This window comes from Rhinolophus hipposideros, assembly GCF_964194185.1.
Source record: "Rhinolophus hipposideros genome assembly, chromosome: 4".
NCBI lineage: Eukaryota > Metazoa > Chordata > Mammalia > Chiroptera > Rhinolophidae > Rhinolophus > Rhinolophus hipposideros.
In genome coordinates, this window is record NC_138050.1 from 20,614,067 (window position 1) to 20,630,323 (window position 16,257).

Consider the following 16,257-nt stretch of genomic DNA (forward strand, 5'->3'; position numbering starts at 1 on the left):
GACAATTATTTATCAGCTTAGGAAGGAAAAGAGATTCTCAGTAAAGAGTTGTTGGCAAGTGTAAACAATGTGTTAAAAGAAATAGGATGGAACAAGACTAACAAAATCAAGCAAAAGTGGATCTACTTTAACTAAACATCAGGCATTATTTTTATTTATGGAGAGAAAAAAGTCAAAAGTTAGAATAATGAAAATTACGCATAGGTTTTATACAAATTGTTAAGGAAATACTGTCAACATCATTTTATCTGAGAATCATTTGCATACTGCTGTAACTTGTGCTACAAATCAAAGGAACACTTGTGACAAAAAAGATGGAAATAATCATTCACTAGGAAATAATCTATTTGGGGATTATTTGGGTAGAAAAAATCCAACAGAATATATCCTGCTAGTATTTCACCATGATCATCCCAACCCCATATATATTAGATGAAAATGTCACATTATCACTCGGAACAGGCAACAGAGAGCCCTCTCCTAGAAAGGATACATGTCAAAACGTGAACGATGAAAAAAAATGACAGGTTCCAATCCCTCAAGAAACAAAGACGCAGAACTAAATTTGAACAGAATGGTCATTGTCAAAAGCTGATAGCCAATAAAGATTGATGACAGTTAAGAGAACACTTTCTCTTTTGGAATTCAACTGCATGAAAAAGACATAAAATCTTTAAAGTAGTAAAAAGTAGTAAGGGACACACCACTATGATAGGAGTTTGCAGAACAGCCTTAGTAAGCAGAATGAAAACGTAAGGCTAATCCATATCCAATGCACATCTAAACATAGGCCTCTGAATTTATTTACCTCCTTCTGGGAGGCACTTGCTCACATCACAAGGCCAAGTGGCCATTCTTCTGATGACAGGGGTATTAAAGAGGTGAAAACGAGTGTCAGCCTTCAGTACACCAAATTGATCAATCTTACTAATAAGGGTGAATAATGACTCAATCAATTGACAAATGGGACACATATGAGACCATTAAGAAAAATGACCTTAACCTCAAGATTAAACTGTTGGAGAACACCATTTGTCCAGCCTAAAGTCATCCAGTGATCTCACGGCCTAAAAGACATATTCCCCTCAAATCTACTCCCCTCCCCTTTGCTTACAAGAATTATACAGTATTTCACTAACTGAATATACCCAGTTTCTTAAAATGTGTTAAACTTGATAGAGATGGGATAGTAAGCTTGAGTTTCAATGGGTTTCAAACCTTGTGACTAGGCTTTAGGAAGAGGACGTAGAGTATGGTGGCAGAGAGAGGATGGACAAAAAAAGGAGATTGAACAAACTGCTTCTTCCCAACTCCCTCTAGGGTTCACCCAAAAATGGATTAAAGGTCAAGGGTCTAAAGGATTTATTACCTCATGAGCAACCTGGGAAATGGAAATGAGTTTTCTAAGGAAAGCAGCTAAATATTGGAGTAGACTGAATCCATTTCCTAAGTATTCTTGTTAAGCATTAACTTTTATCTGAATGATTTATAATCCCTTCCATTAATCTCAGAATCTAAATATACTGAGGGTGCCAAACAAATGTATAAACATTTCAACAAAAGAAAACTATTAATTTTAATATTCAATATGTACTGATAACAAAAGATGAATACAAGTCATGTGCATTTTTCTGGCACCCCCGGTATATAATTTAAGACTAGACAATATATTCTGGATTTTGTGTAGCTCCTGCTCAATTTAGTAATGTGACTGTCGGTATTTACCTTAACAATTCCATCTATTATTAAATGACATCCTGCTTTACTTACGGGTATTTTGTAGAGGTAAAAATGTTTAAAGAATTGTATATGAAAATACTATATAACATTATATATGCTTCTTTTTCTCGACAGGGTTTGTCTTCAGTATTGGGAGAGTTTCAAATCCCCTAGACTAAAATTAACAGATCTCAAACATGTTCTCTTTCATCTATACTTTTCTTCATAAAAAGTTACAATTTCATTTTGCTATACCCTTGAAATTTAAAAAATGTTCTAAAGTGTAAAAAGATAAGGGTATGTGATTTTCAAATGTTATGAACCTAAAAATATTTCCATTTTACTATAATTTTATAAATTCATTTCACCCTTTTAATCTAAATGCATTTTAACCTTTTCTCCTGGTTACCCCAAAAGCACTACAAGGCACAGCAGTGATCTATGAGTGGTGAGTGGGTCAAGTTATAGGGTCATGTGCTCAGTAAGGACACATGAGGCCGTTTTACTGAGGGTGGGCGATTAATAAGTGTTGATTTTTCCTTTTCCTGGGTAATGAAGGGAAATGCAAAATGAGCAAAGTCATCTGAAATTTGTTTCCTTTCCATTTAGCTTCTACATAAAATAGAGAGTTTAAGTGTGAGAATAGCAAAGCAGAACAAAGAAATCCCTTTTGAACCCCCAGTTTGTTATGGGACTTTTGTAATCATGACATCAAGCGGCTAAAGGCTAGACATTTCAGAGCACATGATATACCCCAAAGTTACAACTCCCTAACTAACAGCTTCAACTTAGAGCCATCCACAATCCTAAAGAGAAAGAAAAGGGGTTGAAGGGAAGAAAGGAAACCAATAATGTCCAAAGGTGTCTGCTTTTTCAATAGCTTTTAAAGTGTCTGCCTATCTGCCACAGAGTTAGCGTCGTTTCCATTAATAGGCAGATGGGAGTACGTTGGTGTGGCCAACAAAAATTAAGAACATATTTTAAAAAGACAATGCATATTATGTACCATGTAATTACAGTTAGGCTTAACAAATATGAACTTCAAGTGGTGTATTTTTCCAATGCTAAAAGCAAGGCTTTTAAAATTCCATTATCTTAAGATGGTTTTAAATGAGTACTTTAAATGTGATTATTTCCTAAACCACACAAGAGTAAAATAGAGCATTTATTGATGGAATAACAAAAGTGCTTTTCTTAAATATTCTTCAAAATACATTTGTACAACTTACAATAATATATCCAAAATAACTGTATATACAAAACATTACCTAGTTTTAATGTATGTGCTTTTTTCCCCAAAAATTACAAAGTAATTTCTCTTTTTTATTTTTTTGGCAAAGTTCAACCTTAACAGAGGTGACAATTTTAAAGGTTGGTTTAAGAAAATAGAACCTGAGGGAAATTGACACGCAAGAGTCAATGACAAGCAAGAGATTTGGAGGAATATTTTTAGTTTGTTAAATAAAAATGTTTTTTTTTAGAGTGATACTTTTCACATTACAAAAATAAACCAAAATGAAGAAAAGGTCACTGTAAAATAATGGGAAAAGGATTTGTAGACTTGCTCTTAGTATTTCAAATAGCCAACAATGCATGTCAAAAAATGAATGCAAGATCACAACAGTCTTGCATTTACTTTGTATTTGGAGAAGATATAGTGAAATAAGTGGCCACATTCTGTTTTCTTTTAATTGCTATTAATATGGTTGATCTGATTGGCTCTTCGATGAATTTCATCCAAGAAGTTCTCCAGTTGTTCTATTAGCATTCGTTTTTTAAACCTGTATAAAAAAATAATAGCACTCTCAATTTCTTTTTAATAGATAAAGTTATATATTAATATAATTTTCTTTCTAAATAGAGAAACTGCCTTGGGAAGATTTTTTCAAAGTGAAATGAAAATTAAAATTCAACCACCTTATGATAAATAAAATCTGCTAGAAGATTAGCAAATTATTTTATCAGTACAGTATTATAGTTTGTTCCTAAAACAAATAATCCAGCCGAGGTATAATGGAAAAGAAGTTATTCCTTCCACAATCAAAAAAAAAAAAACACCAAAAAACCCTGATATACAAGGATTACAAATATTCCAGCAAATTAGGGCTCCCAAAGCAATGACTCCAATAGCTTCTTCTGATGCTCTTTGAAAGTTAAATGTTGAAAGGAATGTTAACAAAGTATGAATATAATCCCCCACAAAACGAAAAAAGAAATGAAAGTTGGGGAGTAACACTTTAAAAACCACGGTGTTTTACTGTTACAATCTGAAAGCTAGTAAATAAAGGATAATCAGACATCTTTAGTACAGGATATAACGAACAGTTAAAGTTCAAGTAGTAATTTAAAATTTTTTTCAGTAATAAGTATAGTACATTAAAATTGCATTTGTCTACATAAGTATCAATACTGCTGATGCTTTTTCAAATATCCCAAAATACTGCCCAATCTATACCCACTTCCTCTCTACTTGTAAACTAATGAATAGCCACATAATATTACACAAATCTCTAAATGGTGCCAGAAGTAGAGTGCAGGCACCAGGAATATAGCTAAACCCATGATGAAGTTTGAGCTGACAGAATGTTACATAAAGAGCAGAATAGGTTAATTGCTCAAAACAAGTAACACAAAAAGTTACGGCCTTATCTTGCACCTTCAAAGTGGCCTATACTCTAGTCACTCACAAAAAAAATAAATAAATAAATAAGTAAAATCAAAAATTAACCGCTCTATCTAAAACAATCTTCAAGTGTACCCTGGAAGAAACTGGGGGCCAATTAAAGAATGTGTATATTTGGAAGGTCAGATAAGACAAACCCGAAGTTTTCTTACTAAAAATCTCAAACGAAAAAGAAAAAATACTTTTTGTACTCACTAAACTCATACAACTACGCTTTCCAGTTAACTGCACTATATAGTTACCCTTTATAATCTTGATCCATATTCCTTGTACAAAAGGACATAATCCTGGGCTACTGAAGCAATCAGAATAAGGCCCATTAGTCTGACTATGGTCCCCTTAGCTACATGTTTTCCCACATACAAATGAAATGCATTAAAATATTGCCTCTCAAGGTTTACTTCTAATCACAGATTAACATTAAATGTAGTCCATATATACAAAGAAGAAATATTAAAGGCTATAAAATTAAAGACACCAAAAACCCACAAAGTAGGATAAAAGAATTATGGAAGTATCTGTAACTTGTAGGGAGAAAAGGTCCATAATTTCTAAAGATTTTGTGTGTGGCTATTTTTTTAACTAAACTTCTTTCAATAGACTAAGAGACAGACGTAGGGGTGTGTGTGTGAGAGAGAGAAGAGACACACACACAGACATGCATTAACAACACAAGTACAAAATAGATACTATAAGATACTGGTGTTCAATAGATTATTTACCTTGATGCTTCTTTAATGACATTTTGTAAAAATATTAGTCTTGTTTGTAAACTGCCTTGCACATGCTTCAGTAAAGTGAAGATTCTTTCATATTCTTAAAACAAGAGAAGCAAAAACAAAAATTAAGTGGCTTTCCTTTATACTCTTGTTCAGTATTTTTCTATTGCAGTTTATTACATCAAGATATACTAAGACAAAAACAAAAATATTCTACATAAAATTTTCCCTGCTCATTGAAGAGTTCAGTATACACATATTTTATCATAACTTAGAAGGATGAATAAATAGCTTTTTGGTGATGCCACTGAAAAGCAGCAAGTTGCCCTTACAAAAATCCATCCTTATAATTGAAATTCTAAACTACAGCTAGCATAGGAAGGGGGGGTTACACGGAGGCAAGAAAATAAAACAGACCGAGAGCGCTATTTCAGTTTCAGGTTTTCACACACAACTCTGCCAAGGTCTATAAGATCCTAAATGGCAAGGGCTGAGTCTTACCCACTTCTGGACCACCCATGGGTCACTGTACCACCACAGCAGGTGACCTGTCAACATCTTCTGAATGAATGCCAACAATATTGGAATTTTATTCCACCAAGTTCTTTTGTATTCGTAGAACAGACAGCGTCATAACTTTAGTTTTTTGTCCTAAACACATCCCTGCTCGCCATGATAGTTTAGATCTTAAACACGGTGGTGGGCACGGTGGTTACGAACTTGACAAACACGAAGGCACATAACAGTCACTACATCTTTTTGGGTTTACTGGCTACATTAAAATTCAGTTGCTGGCTAAAAGAATACTCGAGACTATGGGCTCCTGTCATCATAGGACCCATGTGTAATTGATCTGTGTTTTCCTGTGCTCTCAGGCCCTCCTGCTTACCTTATGTGGCACAGGACTTTGGGTCTAGCAGATACTCAGTGTTTGTCAGCTGAATAAAGAATCAAATCTTGTATAGCTTATATATTGACAAGACTGATCTAGAATCACATCTACGCTTTTAGTTAATTTGACTTTTCTGTTTCTTTGAGCACACACAGAAATCAAATCTGAGATTTGTTTCTAACTATACATACTTCTTCCTGGCTTTCGGATCTCTTTCATTATTTGTGCTTTTAGTTCAGTGTTGACTTCTTCATGGCTTCGGCAATGCATCAATTTCTTTCCTTTGTTGAGTGAAGATGCTGGTATATTCTCTTCAGGACACTGTACTTTATCTCTTGGCTCCTCATGATTTTCTAAAAATCCACCAATGTTGAGGTCATTAGTTCCTAAATGGTCGTGACCGAGAGCCTCTGTATGATTGGTTGGTCGTTCCAGTAAATTGGCTGGAGAGGACGCTGAAAATTCAGTATCCACAGCATTTGGTGTAATATCTGATGAAAGTTGGTCAGCAACATGATTTTCCACCACATCATCTACTGTCGAATCATTACTAGCTTCTGAAACTGAAAACAAAGATAAGGGAGAGGAATGATAAGAGGCAATATCAAAGCACGTGGTAAAGAAAGCTACGAAAAAATATCAACGGATATAGCAAATCACAGCTGCTGCACTTGACGGATGCACATTAACAAATGAAGTGATATAGCTCCTAAGCTTCGCCAAAGATATTGTGGATTCAACGTAAGACATTCACAACATTCACAAAACCTATACAATTTCTGCCCTTAGGGGAAATAAAATAAAAGCCAACTTCAACCAACTTTTAGTTCTCTGCTGTATTCTATGGCGATTTTATTGAACAAGTAGAGTTTTAGGGAAATATAAATGATCAACGTTATTATGTTTATCCTTTCTTTAGCCCTAGCTCGTTCCAACCTACCTCCCTCTGCCCTATCCATGTATTATTATTTAGAGGCAAAAGCAAACACAGGGAGTTTAAACTGTTCAATATTCTTCAGGGGACATACCACCAAACAGACCATTTCCCAGTACTCTTTTCTCACACCCACCCATCCGGTCTTCGTAACTTGAGCAATGCAGAACCCACCTGGTGCCCAGTTGAGAGCAGTAGACAACCGGAGGTAAAAGCTTGCTTGCCACCCTGCCAGTTAACATTAGATTAGTACACTTGCTACCCACAGAAAGCAGCAGAATTCTAAGTTTCCTGATTGCTCACCAAACCACCAGGACACCACCTGAATTCATTTCTGCTTCCCTCACTTACTGTCCAAAATGTAAACTCATCCCCACAAAAATCCCTCCGACTTCTGGCTATCTCGTAAATTCTTATTCCATGATACGCCAACTTTACTGAATATCTTCTACAACTCCTTTAACTGAAACCAGTTTTCCTGCAAAGAAACGGCTCTCCTTTTCAGACATGAAGTAGAAACTGCTTTCTCTCCTTCTCTGCGGGTGTGGAATCACTGGTTCCCTCACCCCTCAATACCACCTCAGGACCCTTTTTCCATGCACTCCTGGAAAAACTCGTGCTTTTTTGAGGCTCAGCTGTGTCACTGCACTCCTTCTCTCTCCCACGGTCACTGCCTTTATTGATCCCCAAGCACACCTCTGGTCATGGATCTCTCCGGCACCTGGCTCAGACTTCCACCTCCCTGTCCCTCAGGACGTCATGCTAGGTCCTTACCATTCAGAGTGTGGTCTATGGACAAGCAGCATTAGCATCATCAGAGCGTCCAAGAAATGCTCGTCTACAGTCCCACCCCAGCTGAACGAATTAGAATCTGTAGCTTACCTAGACCCCTAGGTGACTCACACACACATTCAATATGAGAGGTGCTGTAGTGTGTGACTTCAATGTCTAAGCAGATAACTGCCAAGAACCTGGCCCGCCACTTCCTCAATTTCCCATCTCCAAAGAACTTTTTCAGTCTCACGTTTGCTTCTCAACCAAACACAAATTCAGGGATGGAGCAACATAACCTTTATCTTGGCAGTACTCCTGCAACTCCTCCCTCTTATTAACCAAATCCCTTCTAGATATCCACTTGCTTATTTTTCTAACGTATATCCCATAATATATCACTTTTTACCAATGTCCTCAATTCTCTCTCCCATGACAGCAGCCAGGCAAAGCCCCACATTTGATGACTATCTAGCTGCTTGTTCCACACCTGCACTTAGCGAGCACTAAAATATGCCCCAGTTCTGCAGAGTGGTCGGTCACCATCTGGACGTGGACCTTAGCACTGACTGGCAGTCTTACTACCAGCTTTTATCCCTCTCCCGCAAGATCACTGAAACCTTCTCTATTCTCTTCACATCTCCGATCTCCCCAATCTCTCCTTCCCTCTCAGCAGTGTATGTCACCTCCTGCTTCACAGAGGGCAGAAAAGCAGAGCTGTGGGATGGGAACTTCCTCTGCTTCCCACCATCAAGCCTGTAACCACGTACATTCAATAGACGCAGCATTCTTTCATCTAGGGCCTAGACCATTCCCTTCAACCTTCTCAGTGACTGTGCTGATTATACTTTTTCTCACCTTCATTTTCAACTGCTCCCTCTCTACTGGCTCCATCACAGAAGCATTTAAACATGCTCAACTCTCTTATCATCTTAAAAACAAAATCACCACTTTTAACCTCATGACCTCTTCTAGCTAACACTCTTTTCCCACCTACCCTTCACAGCTAAACTTCTTCAGCTGGTTGTTTACACTCATTGTCTCTATTTTCTCACCTCTCCCTCTTCAACCCACATCTTTAGTGTTCTATCCCTTTTACTACATCAAAATCACTCTTGCTAAGATAACCGAAGACTAGCAGAATCTAATTCTTTTCTTGACTGATCTGTTTAAGTATCTGAGACCACCAACCACTCAGTTTTTCTACCCTTTCGCTTCCATGACACTAAATGTTTCTCTATTTTTTCCTATTTCTGGGATTCTTCTTTCTCAATCGCCTTCTCTGAATCTTTTATCTCCTCTTAACTTTGGCACTTTCAAGATCCTATTTTAGGCTCTTTTTGTCCTTCTCGCTATTTCCCTTGGTGAGATTTTATTCACTCCAATGGGGGTTAAGCTGTGTCCCATACTTACCTCTCTAGCCCAGTCGTCTTCTGAGTTCCAAACTCAAACAATCATCTTCCAACTTAGGATGTCTACTTGGCTACCTACTATGTACTTTGAAATTAAATTCACTCCTCATCTCTTTTTCTACTCCACCCCTGACACCATCATCAGCATCTACCCAGTATCTCTCAAGATAGTAGCCTGACTCCTCTCTTGTCCTGGCTCCAGCATCCTGTCACTCGTCACCAAGTCTTTTGCTGATATGTCCAATTATTTCTCAAGCACATATTCTTCTTGCAACCCACTGTCAGGTCACCTTTAGCTCTTCCCTGGGTTTCCTAACTGGGTCCTGTGCATCCAAAAATTTAACAACATCAAATATATAGTCAGTGTCCACAATCTTAATTACCTGATATATTTTCTATTTGTGGAAAAGTTCGATTTTGTTTGATTCAGGGTCCAAATCAGGACCAAAACTGCAATTGTTTTATATGTCTCCTAACTATCTTTGAATCTATAAAATCCTTCTGTACTTTTCTTTTTTCTATGTTGTTTTTTTTTTGGAAGCAAAAATACACACACAAACACACCAGAGTCTTTGTCCTATAGAGTTTCCCATAATCTGGATTTTGCTAATTATATCCCTGTTTTGTCATTTAACACGTCTCTCTGTCCCTTGTATTTCCTATAAATCGGTAGAGGCTTGATCAGATTGATGCTCAAAAAAAATTTTTTTTGGTAAAACTACTTCAGGGGTACTACTGTATAATTCCATCAGAAGGGATATAATGTTTTATTTTCTCTCCAGTTAAGATGTTATAAGCCATGAATGATCACTATCTATAATTAATGAACCCATTAATTCATGAAGGGTTCCCTACGTCCATTCCTATTCTTCCCTGATAATGTTCCACACAGTATAGTCAGTCAGCCTGGTCTTTATAAAATGCTGATCAGATCAGGTCACTACCTGTTTAAATCTTTCAGTGGATTCTCATTGTCCGTAACGTCTAGCATCTTTACAATGGCTTCCCAGGCCCTCCATGATCTGGCCTCTGCCTATCTTTCAGGTCACACCTTACCTCATTCCCAACATCCTTGCTATGCTAGAATTTTCAGTTCTCTCTAATGACCTTCTCTTTCCTATAGACCTTACACATTCTCTTCTTAGATTACTCCTGTGGCATAGGCAAATGGACAGCTTCAGTTAACTAATTCCCATTCATCCTTCAAGTGCTGATTTAAACAATTTCCTCAGTAAAGTGCCTTGACCCCACAGACCAAGTTAAATCGTCTTGCCAAATACGTCCACAACATACTTGACTTTGCTTTTGTAACATTCACCACACTTCTAATGAAATATTCAATGACTTCCTTTCCTCGCTCATAAATGAAGGCAGAAATCACTACTGTTGTCATCATTGCTATACCTTAATGCCTAACATTTTTAAAATACCAGGTATTTTTAAATACAGGTATTTAAGTTAGTTGTTGCATTAAACTGATATTGAAAACCACCTTTCTATGTATGGCTATTGATAATGCCTCTTTAAATACTATTATTTTCAAATACTTAAGATTTGCAAATAATATTTTAGCTCAGGATAGCTAATAATGCATAATGAACGTATAAAATGTTCAACATTCATTCATTAAAACGACATAAAAATAATGACACGCCAAAATTTAGAATAAACAAATTATCTTCTCTAGACACTCTTGGACTTTATCATTTTGTTCTATAATCTATTAAAAAATCTCTTCTCTAAAGAACCAAAAAGCAGCAAATCATGTTTTTAAAAACCCCCCAAACTTACTTTTATGAAGAGGAAGGGGTTTAATGAGATCTGGCTGGGCTTGAGTCATAGGTACAGGTGGTCCTTTTCCTCCAATATGATTGTTCACAACTGGATTCTGTTGTCTGCCTCTTAGTAGTGGAGACATACAGCGACGTCTTTTAGGGATCCCTTGCATATTTGCTTCTCCAGGACGTTTATGTTTATTTTGAGGTCCAGCCACAAATTCATCTGCTTCATCTATCATCATACCCTAGAGCAAAAAGGAATATAATTTGCCTAGATTTACAGTTTTTAAATGGCACAACTAATTCTAATTCCCATTAAAACAACTATATTTGACGATGTTGACATTTATTAGATACTCTACCAGGAAAACAGCCTCAGATTACTTTAGTTACATTAAGAATTTAAATCCATAGCACCTAGCACAAACAAATAGTGTAATGGAACATCTCAAACTTACCTTTTTATCCAGCTTAAAGGGGTTGCCAAATGTATGCAGCCTTCGTGGCTGATCAGGGTCGAGTTCTCTCAGCGGAGAAGGTACCTGCTTGAGGTATTCCTGGTAGTTCCCCATCTGTGCTATAGGAACACTGTGCACTTGATCTTCAGACAGAATAGAGCGACAACAGAAGTTAACCTCACTCAAACCGATTCTGGTTATCACATGTCTTCTTATATATGAATGCTACCTGATGTTATTCCAGGCAGACCCTTACCACATATTCTAAATGAATGTGCTGCCATTATAAATAGTGTGACATAGAAGTCTTTGAGATTTTTTAAATTTTAAATAATTAATTTTATCTTCTAAACAAAACAAAAATATTGCAGCTAACTTCAGTGCACAGAGTAAGCAATATGTATAATTTACTATGAAAAGGAATGTCTATTCTACTCTATTCCAAATAAAAAGAATTTAATTTAGCAGAATTTACAGAAAAATCCCAGATAATCCTTTTTATGTAAAGCTATTGCTTACATCAGAGGTAGCAAAGGGTTAAATTCTCATCTGACTTAATTTGTAGTAGATGCCATGGATATACAGAGGGTGCCAAAAAATGTAAACACATTTTAGAAAGGAAAAAAACTGTATTAAAATTATGCTGATGATAACCACTTTGAGCACCTCTTGTAATTGTAGAAGTCAAACATGACTTGTATTCATCTTTTAATAGTTTTCCTTTCTTAAAATGTGTATACATTTTTTGGCACCCTCTTAGTTGAAGGAAATATCAGAATATGACGTATTGACCATCCAGGGTTAAACCATCTGATATTAGTATATCATAAGAAAATGACTGTGGTATCTGTGCATATGGATGTGTGAAAACGTATGAAAAAGCAACAAAGGAAACAGCGGTTGAACCTCTGGGGAATAGAATTTGGGGCAACAGTGACAGTAGGAAGAAATGTAAAGAATCAGGGATGACTCACTTTTTGACTTCATTTATTTGAATTTACAATGAGAATGTAATACTACTGTAATAATTCTTTAAGAGCTACAGTATTATCATATGTTTTTTCAATATAAGCAAATTTACAGAAGAAATACCAATATTAAAACCATGATCTAACCTTCATCCTGTCCTTTAAGAAATCTGCGCGTGCTTTTCATAAGATTAGATCTCATTCTTGTTAAGTGATCCAAAAGATTCCGTCTTGGTATGTCATATGCATTTCTAAATGTCTGTGGCTTCAAATCCTATTGAAAACATTCAAAAACAAAAGTTATTTACAAACATAGATTTAAGAGATTAAAATCTCTACCCTGCACAATGGGTTTGAAAGTAAGATATGCAAGTTAACTAATTATCTTAAAAAACATGATTAAGAGTTATACTGTAATCTTAATGTACTGTTTTGGAAACCAAAAGATAAAAAATCAGTTGTGAGCTCAACTAAGTAATCTCAAATTCACATTGAATTTAAGATTTTATTATACATTCTGGCTAAGAGAAGTAAACATCTTATAAAATGGATTTCCAAATTTTAAAGACTTTGAAGGTTTTTTTTAAAAAAAAGTTTTGATGTATAATTTACATACCATAAAATTGCCCATTTAAGTACACAGTTTGATGAGGGCCAGTAACTTTAGAGCTGTAAACCAATCACCACAATCCAGTTTTACAGCACTTCCATCATCCCAGAAAGTCCCTTGTGCCCATTTGTAGTCAAATCCTTATTCTTAGCTTCAGGCAACCACTGATCTGCTTTCTGTCTCTCTACATTCCATTTTATACATGGAATCTTGCACTGTGTAATCTTTTCTATCTGGCTTCTTTCACTCAGCATGTTTTTGAGATTCATCCATGTTGCTCACGTATGAGTAGTCTGTGCCCTTTTACTGTAGAAGAGTAGTATTCCATTATATGGGTATACCACATCTTCCATTTACCAGATCATGAACATTGGATTGTTTTTCAGTTTTGGTATATTATGAATAATGCTTCTATGATATACATTTTCATTTCTCTTGGGCAGATATATACCTACAAGTAGAACTGCTGGTTAAATAGCAAGCATATATTTACCTTCTGAAGAAACTGCAAACTATTTTCCATCAGCAGTGTATGAGAGTTCTAGTCACTCTACATTTTCGCCAACACTTGAAATTTTTCAGTCTTTAAAATTTTAGCCATTCTAGTAGGTGTGAGGTGGGGGTCTCATTATGGTTTTAATTTGTGTTCCCCTAACAGCCAATAAGGTTGAGCACCTTTTCATGTGCCTGTTCAAGTTTGTATATTTTATTTGGTGAAGTGTCTGTTCAAATTGCCCCCCGCCCCTTTTTTATGGGGATGCTTATCTCTTTCTTGTTGGGTTGTATGAGTTCTTTATTAAATACATGCTTTTCTCCCAGGCTGTAACTTCCTGTTCGTTTTTCAAAGTTTCTTTTGAAGACAAAAATTTTACTTTTCATGAAGTTCAATTTATCAAGTGTTTTTTGTGTTGTATTTTAGAAATCTTCAATGACCCATGACCCAAGGTCATGTAGATTTTCTCCAGTTTTCTTCTAGTTTATAGTTTTAGTTCTTATATTTACGACCATGGTCACTTCAAGTAATGTTAGGTAACAGTCACATTTACATATTTTGAATATGGATATCCAATTGTTCCAACACTATTTGTTGAAAAGACTATTCTCACCTACTGAATTATTTTGGTACCTTTGTTAAAAACTGACTTATATGTATGAAGGCCTCCTTCTAGACTCTATTCTGTTCCACTGATTTACGTTTATCCTTATGCCAACAATACAAAGTGTTGATCACTGCAGCTTTACAGTAACTTTCAAAATTAGACAGTGCAAGTCTTGCAACTCTATTCTTTTCCAAAATTATTTCAGCTATTCTAGTACCTTTACATTTCCATATGTATTTTACAATCAGCATATAAATTTTATTTTCACAAAAAGGCTGCTGGGATAAAGATCTTTTTAATAATGAGTATTCATAAAGCATTTTAGGATCATGCTGTGCGCCCAAGGTCATCAGTGTAAGTACCAAACTATAGTGACTCTACCATTAGCTATATCACTTTAAGCAATCTCTAAGCCTGTTTACTCATTTACAAAATGAATAGGTTGGTTTACTCTTCGTCAATATATTCATTCATTCACTTATCATGTACAATGTCTGTTTTAATTATAAAATGCAATGATTAAATGATCAATATTGTGCAAAGGTATAAAAGTACTTCTGAAAGTTTGGACAAACAGTATCAATTAATAGAAAATTTAATCTATCCAACAATAAAACAGAATGTAACTAGAGCATTAACTTTATGTAACTATTACCTTATTGAGCAAAGCAACTTGGAACCCAGTATATTCTTTCATATTAAGGTCCAGCAGTCTGTGAGGAATATCCTCTGAAATTCCCTGGAGCAACTGTTGAAAATCTTTTCTATATGCCATTGATAAACCATGGGATCGGCTTCGGACTTTAATACCAGTTTCCTGTACTACTTTTTTGCCTACAGATCCGATGACTCGATCAGATTCTATTTTGGCCTAAAGTAAAAATAAGTAAGAATTGTCTTGTTATAATCTAAATTGGCAAATTAAATACTATAGCTTTCATCTTCTATAAAGTAAATATTACATTTAAAATATACGTAAGAAATTAAAAACTCAAGTAGCACACTTTATGTCACATGCTTGGTAAACATAGTTTAAACAATGTCTTTGATTTTAAATCATTAGAATTCTAGGCTTTTGGAGCAGGGCAAACAAATACAATTTCAATTCATTTTATTTATTAATATCCACTACACTTAAACCATGAAATATAAAGGCACTCTAAATGAAAATATATATTTCCAATTCAGGTGATATAAAATAGAAAAAAAATCATCTCATCAATATTTACTGAAAGACACTGTTTTTAGCACATAACTAAATCTTCATAGATATGGGAAATAATGATATAGTTTTTCACTGTAAATCAAATAGCAGTATTTTGACTCTTTACAACTTGCATTTCAATGAACAGTTAAAGTAGAAATGGCAGAAGTACTGGAAAAATAATGTATTTTATATAACATTAATACCTTGGCTGTCAAACTGTACACTGCTTAACTACCATATTGTCTGTTAATGTGAATTATGCCCATAACGACAAAATTCAATGTCTTTTACAAACAGTTCAAAAGAAACTCCAATTTTCGAAGAAAAAAACAACAGGCTTTAAAACATAAAGCAAAAGAAACTGCTATTTCATCTAAGAAAAACAACTTTCTAACATAAATTTTGCAAAAGAAAACAATGTTCACATACAGGAAGTCTAGGACCATATAAATGAAGTCATTTTCATAAACTAGGACTTATTTGAAATTAACATTTCAAAACATAGCATATCATGTACCTGGAGATAGAATTATGTTATTATATGATATACGTGGTTTTAAAATGTAATATACTAATCGGATGGAATTCCGTTAGAACTATCCAGCACTAACATCTGGCCTGTTAACCATCTTGGCCAAAACCATTCAAAATACTTAATGGCTCTATTTCTTAACATTACCTGTTGACTCAGTTTTTTGAGGTATGAAATGACACTGTAACTAAGTCCATACTCCATGCTGTCCGCTATTAGGTTAGGCGCTCCCATCATTCTAACAGCTTTCTTCAAAGGCTAGAGGCAACAAAGAAAACATCACTCAGTCCTAAGCTTGTCAAAAATTTATGGTTACGTGTATTAATTCAGTTTTGAAAATTTCTGACACTCCAAATTTCTACTTTCCTTCAATAAGAGAGTAACATAATCATATTTGTATTTGATTTGTCAGTGGTATGAAAGAAAGGCAGTTTGAAATAGTTAAACAGGATTAGAGGCTATAATAATACTCAG

The 16,257-nt window shown here is 35.3% G+C and overlaps 1 protein-coding gene across 3 annotated transcripts in view; it reads right to left on the reverse strand.

Moving 5' to 3' along the window:
- The window catches only part of INTS6 (integrator complex subunit 6), a 97,477-nt gene that overhangs the window by 17,126 nt on the left and 64,094 nt on the right, over positions 1–16,257 (reverse strand). For 2 of the 3 annotated variants that reach the window (XM_081045385.1, XM_081045386.1), the window contains 8 exons: positions 15,931–16,041; positions 14,700–14,915; positions 12,482–12,608; positions 11,367–11,509; positions 10,922–11,153; positions 6,205–6,576; positions 5,125–5,218; positions 123–3,500 (listed from right to left, as the gene is read on the reverse strand). In XM_081045385.1, the coding sequence (XP_080901511.1) occupies positions 3,407–3,500; positions 5,125–5,218; positions 6,205–6,576; positions 10,922–11,153; positions 11,367–11,509; positions 12,482–12,608; positions 14,700–14,915; positions 15,931–16,041 (1,389 nt within the window). In that variant the 3' untranslated portion in view covers positions 123–3,406. Of the gene's footprint in view, positions 1–122; positions 3,501–5,124; positions 5,219–6,204; positions 6,577–10,921; positions 11,154–11,366; positions 11,510–12,481; positions 12,609–14,699; positions 14,916–15,930; positions 16,042–16,257 lie in introns of those variants that run through there. The other variant, XR_013993161.1, reaches the window with a different exon arrangement.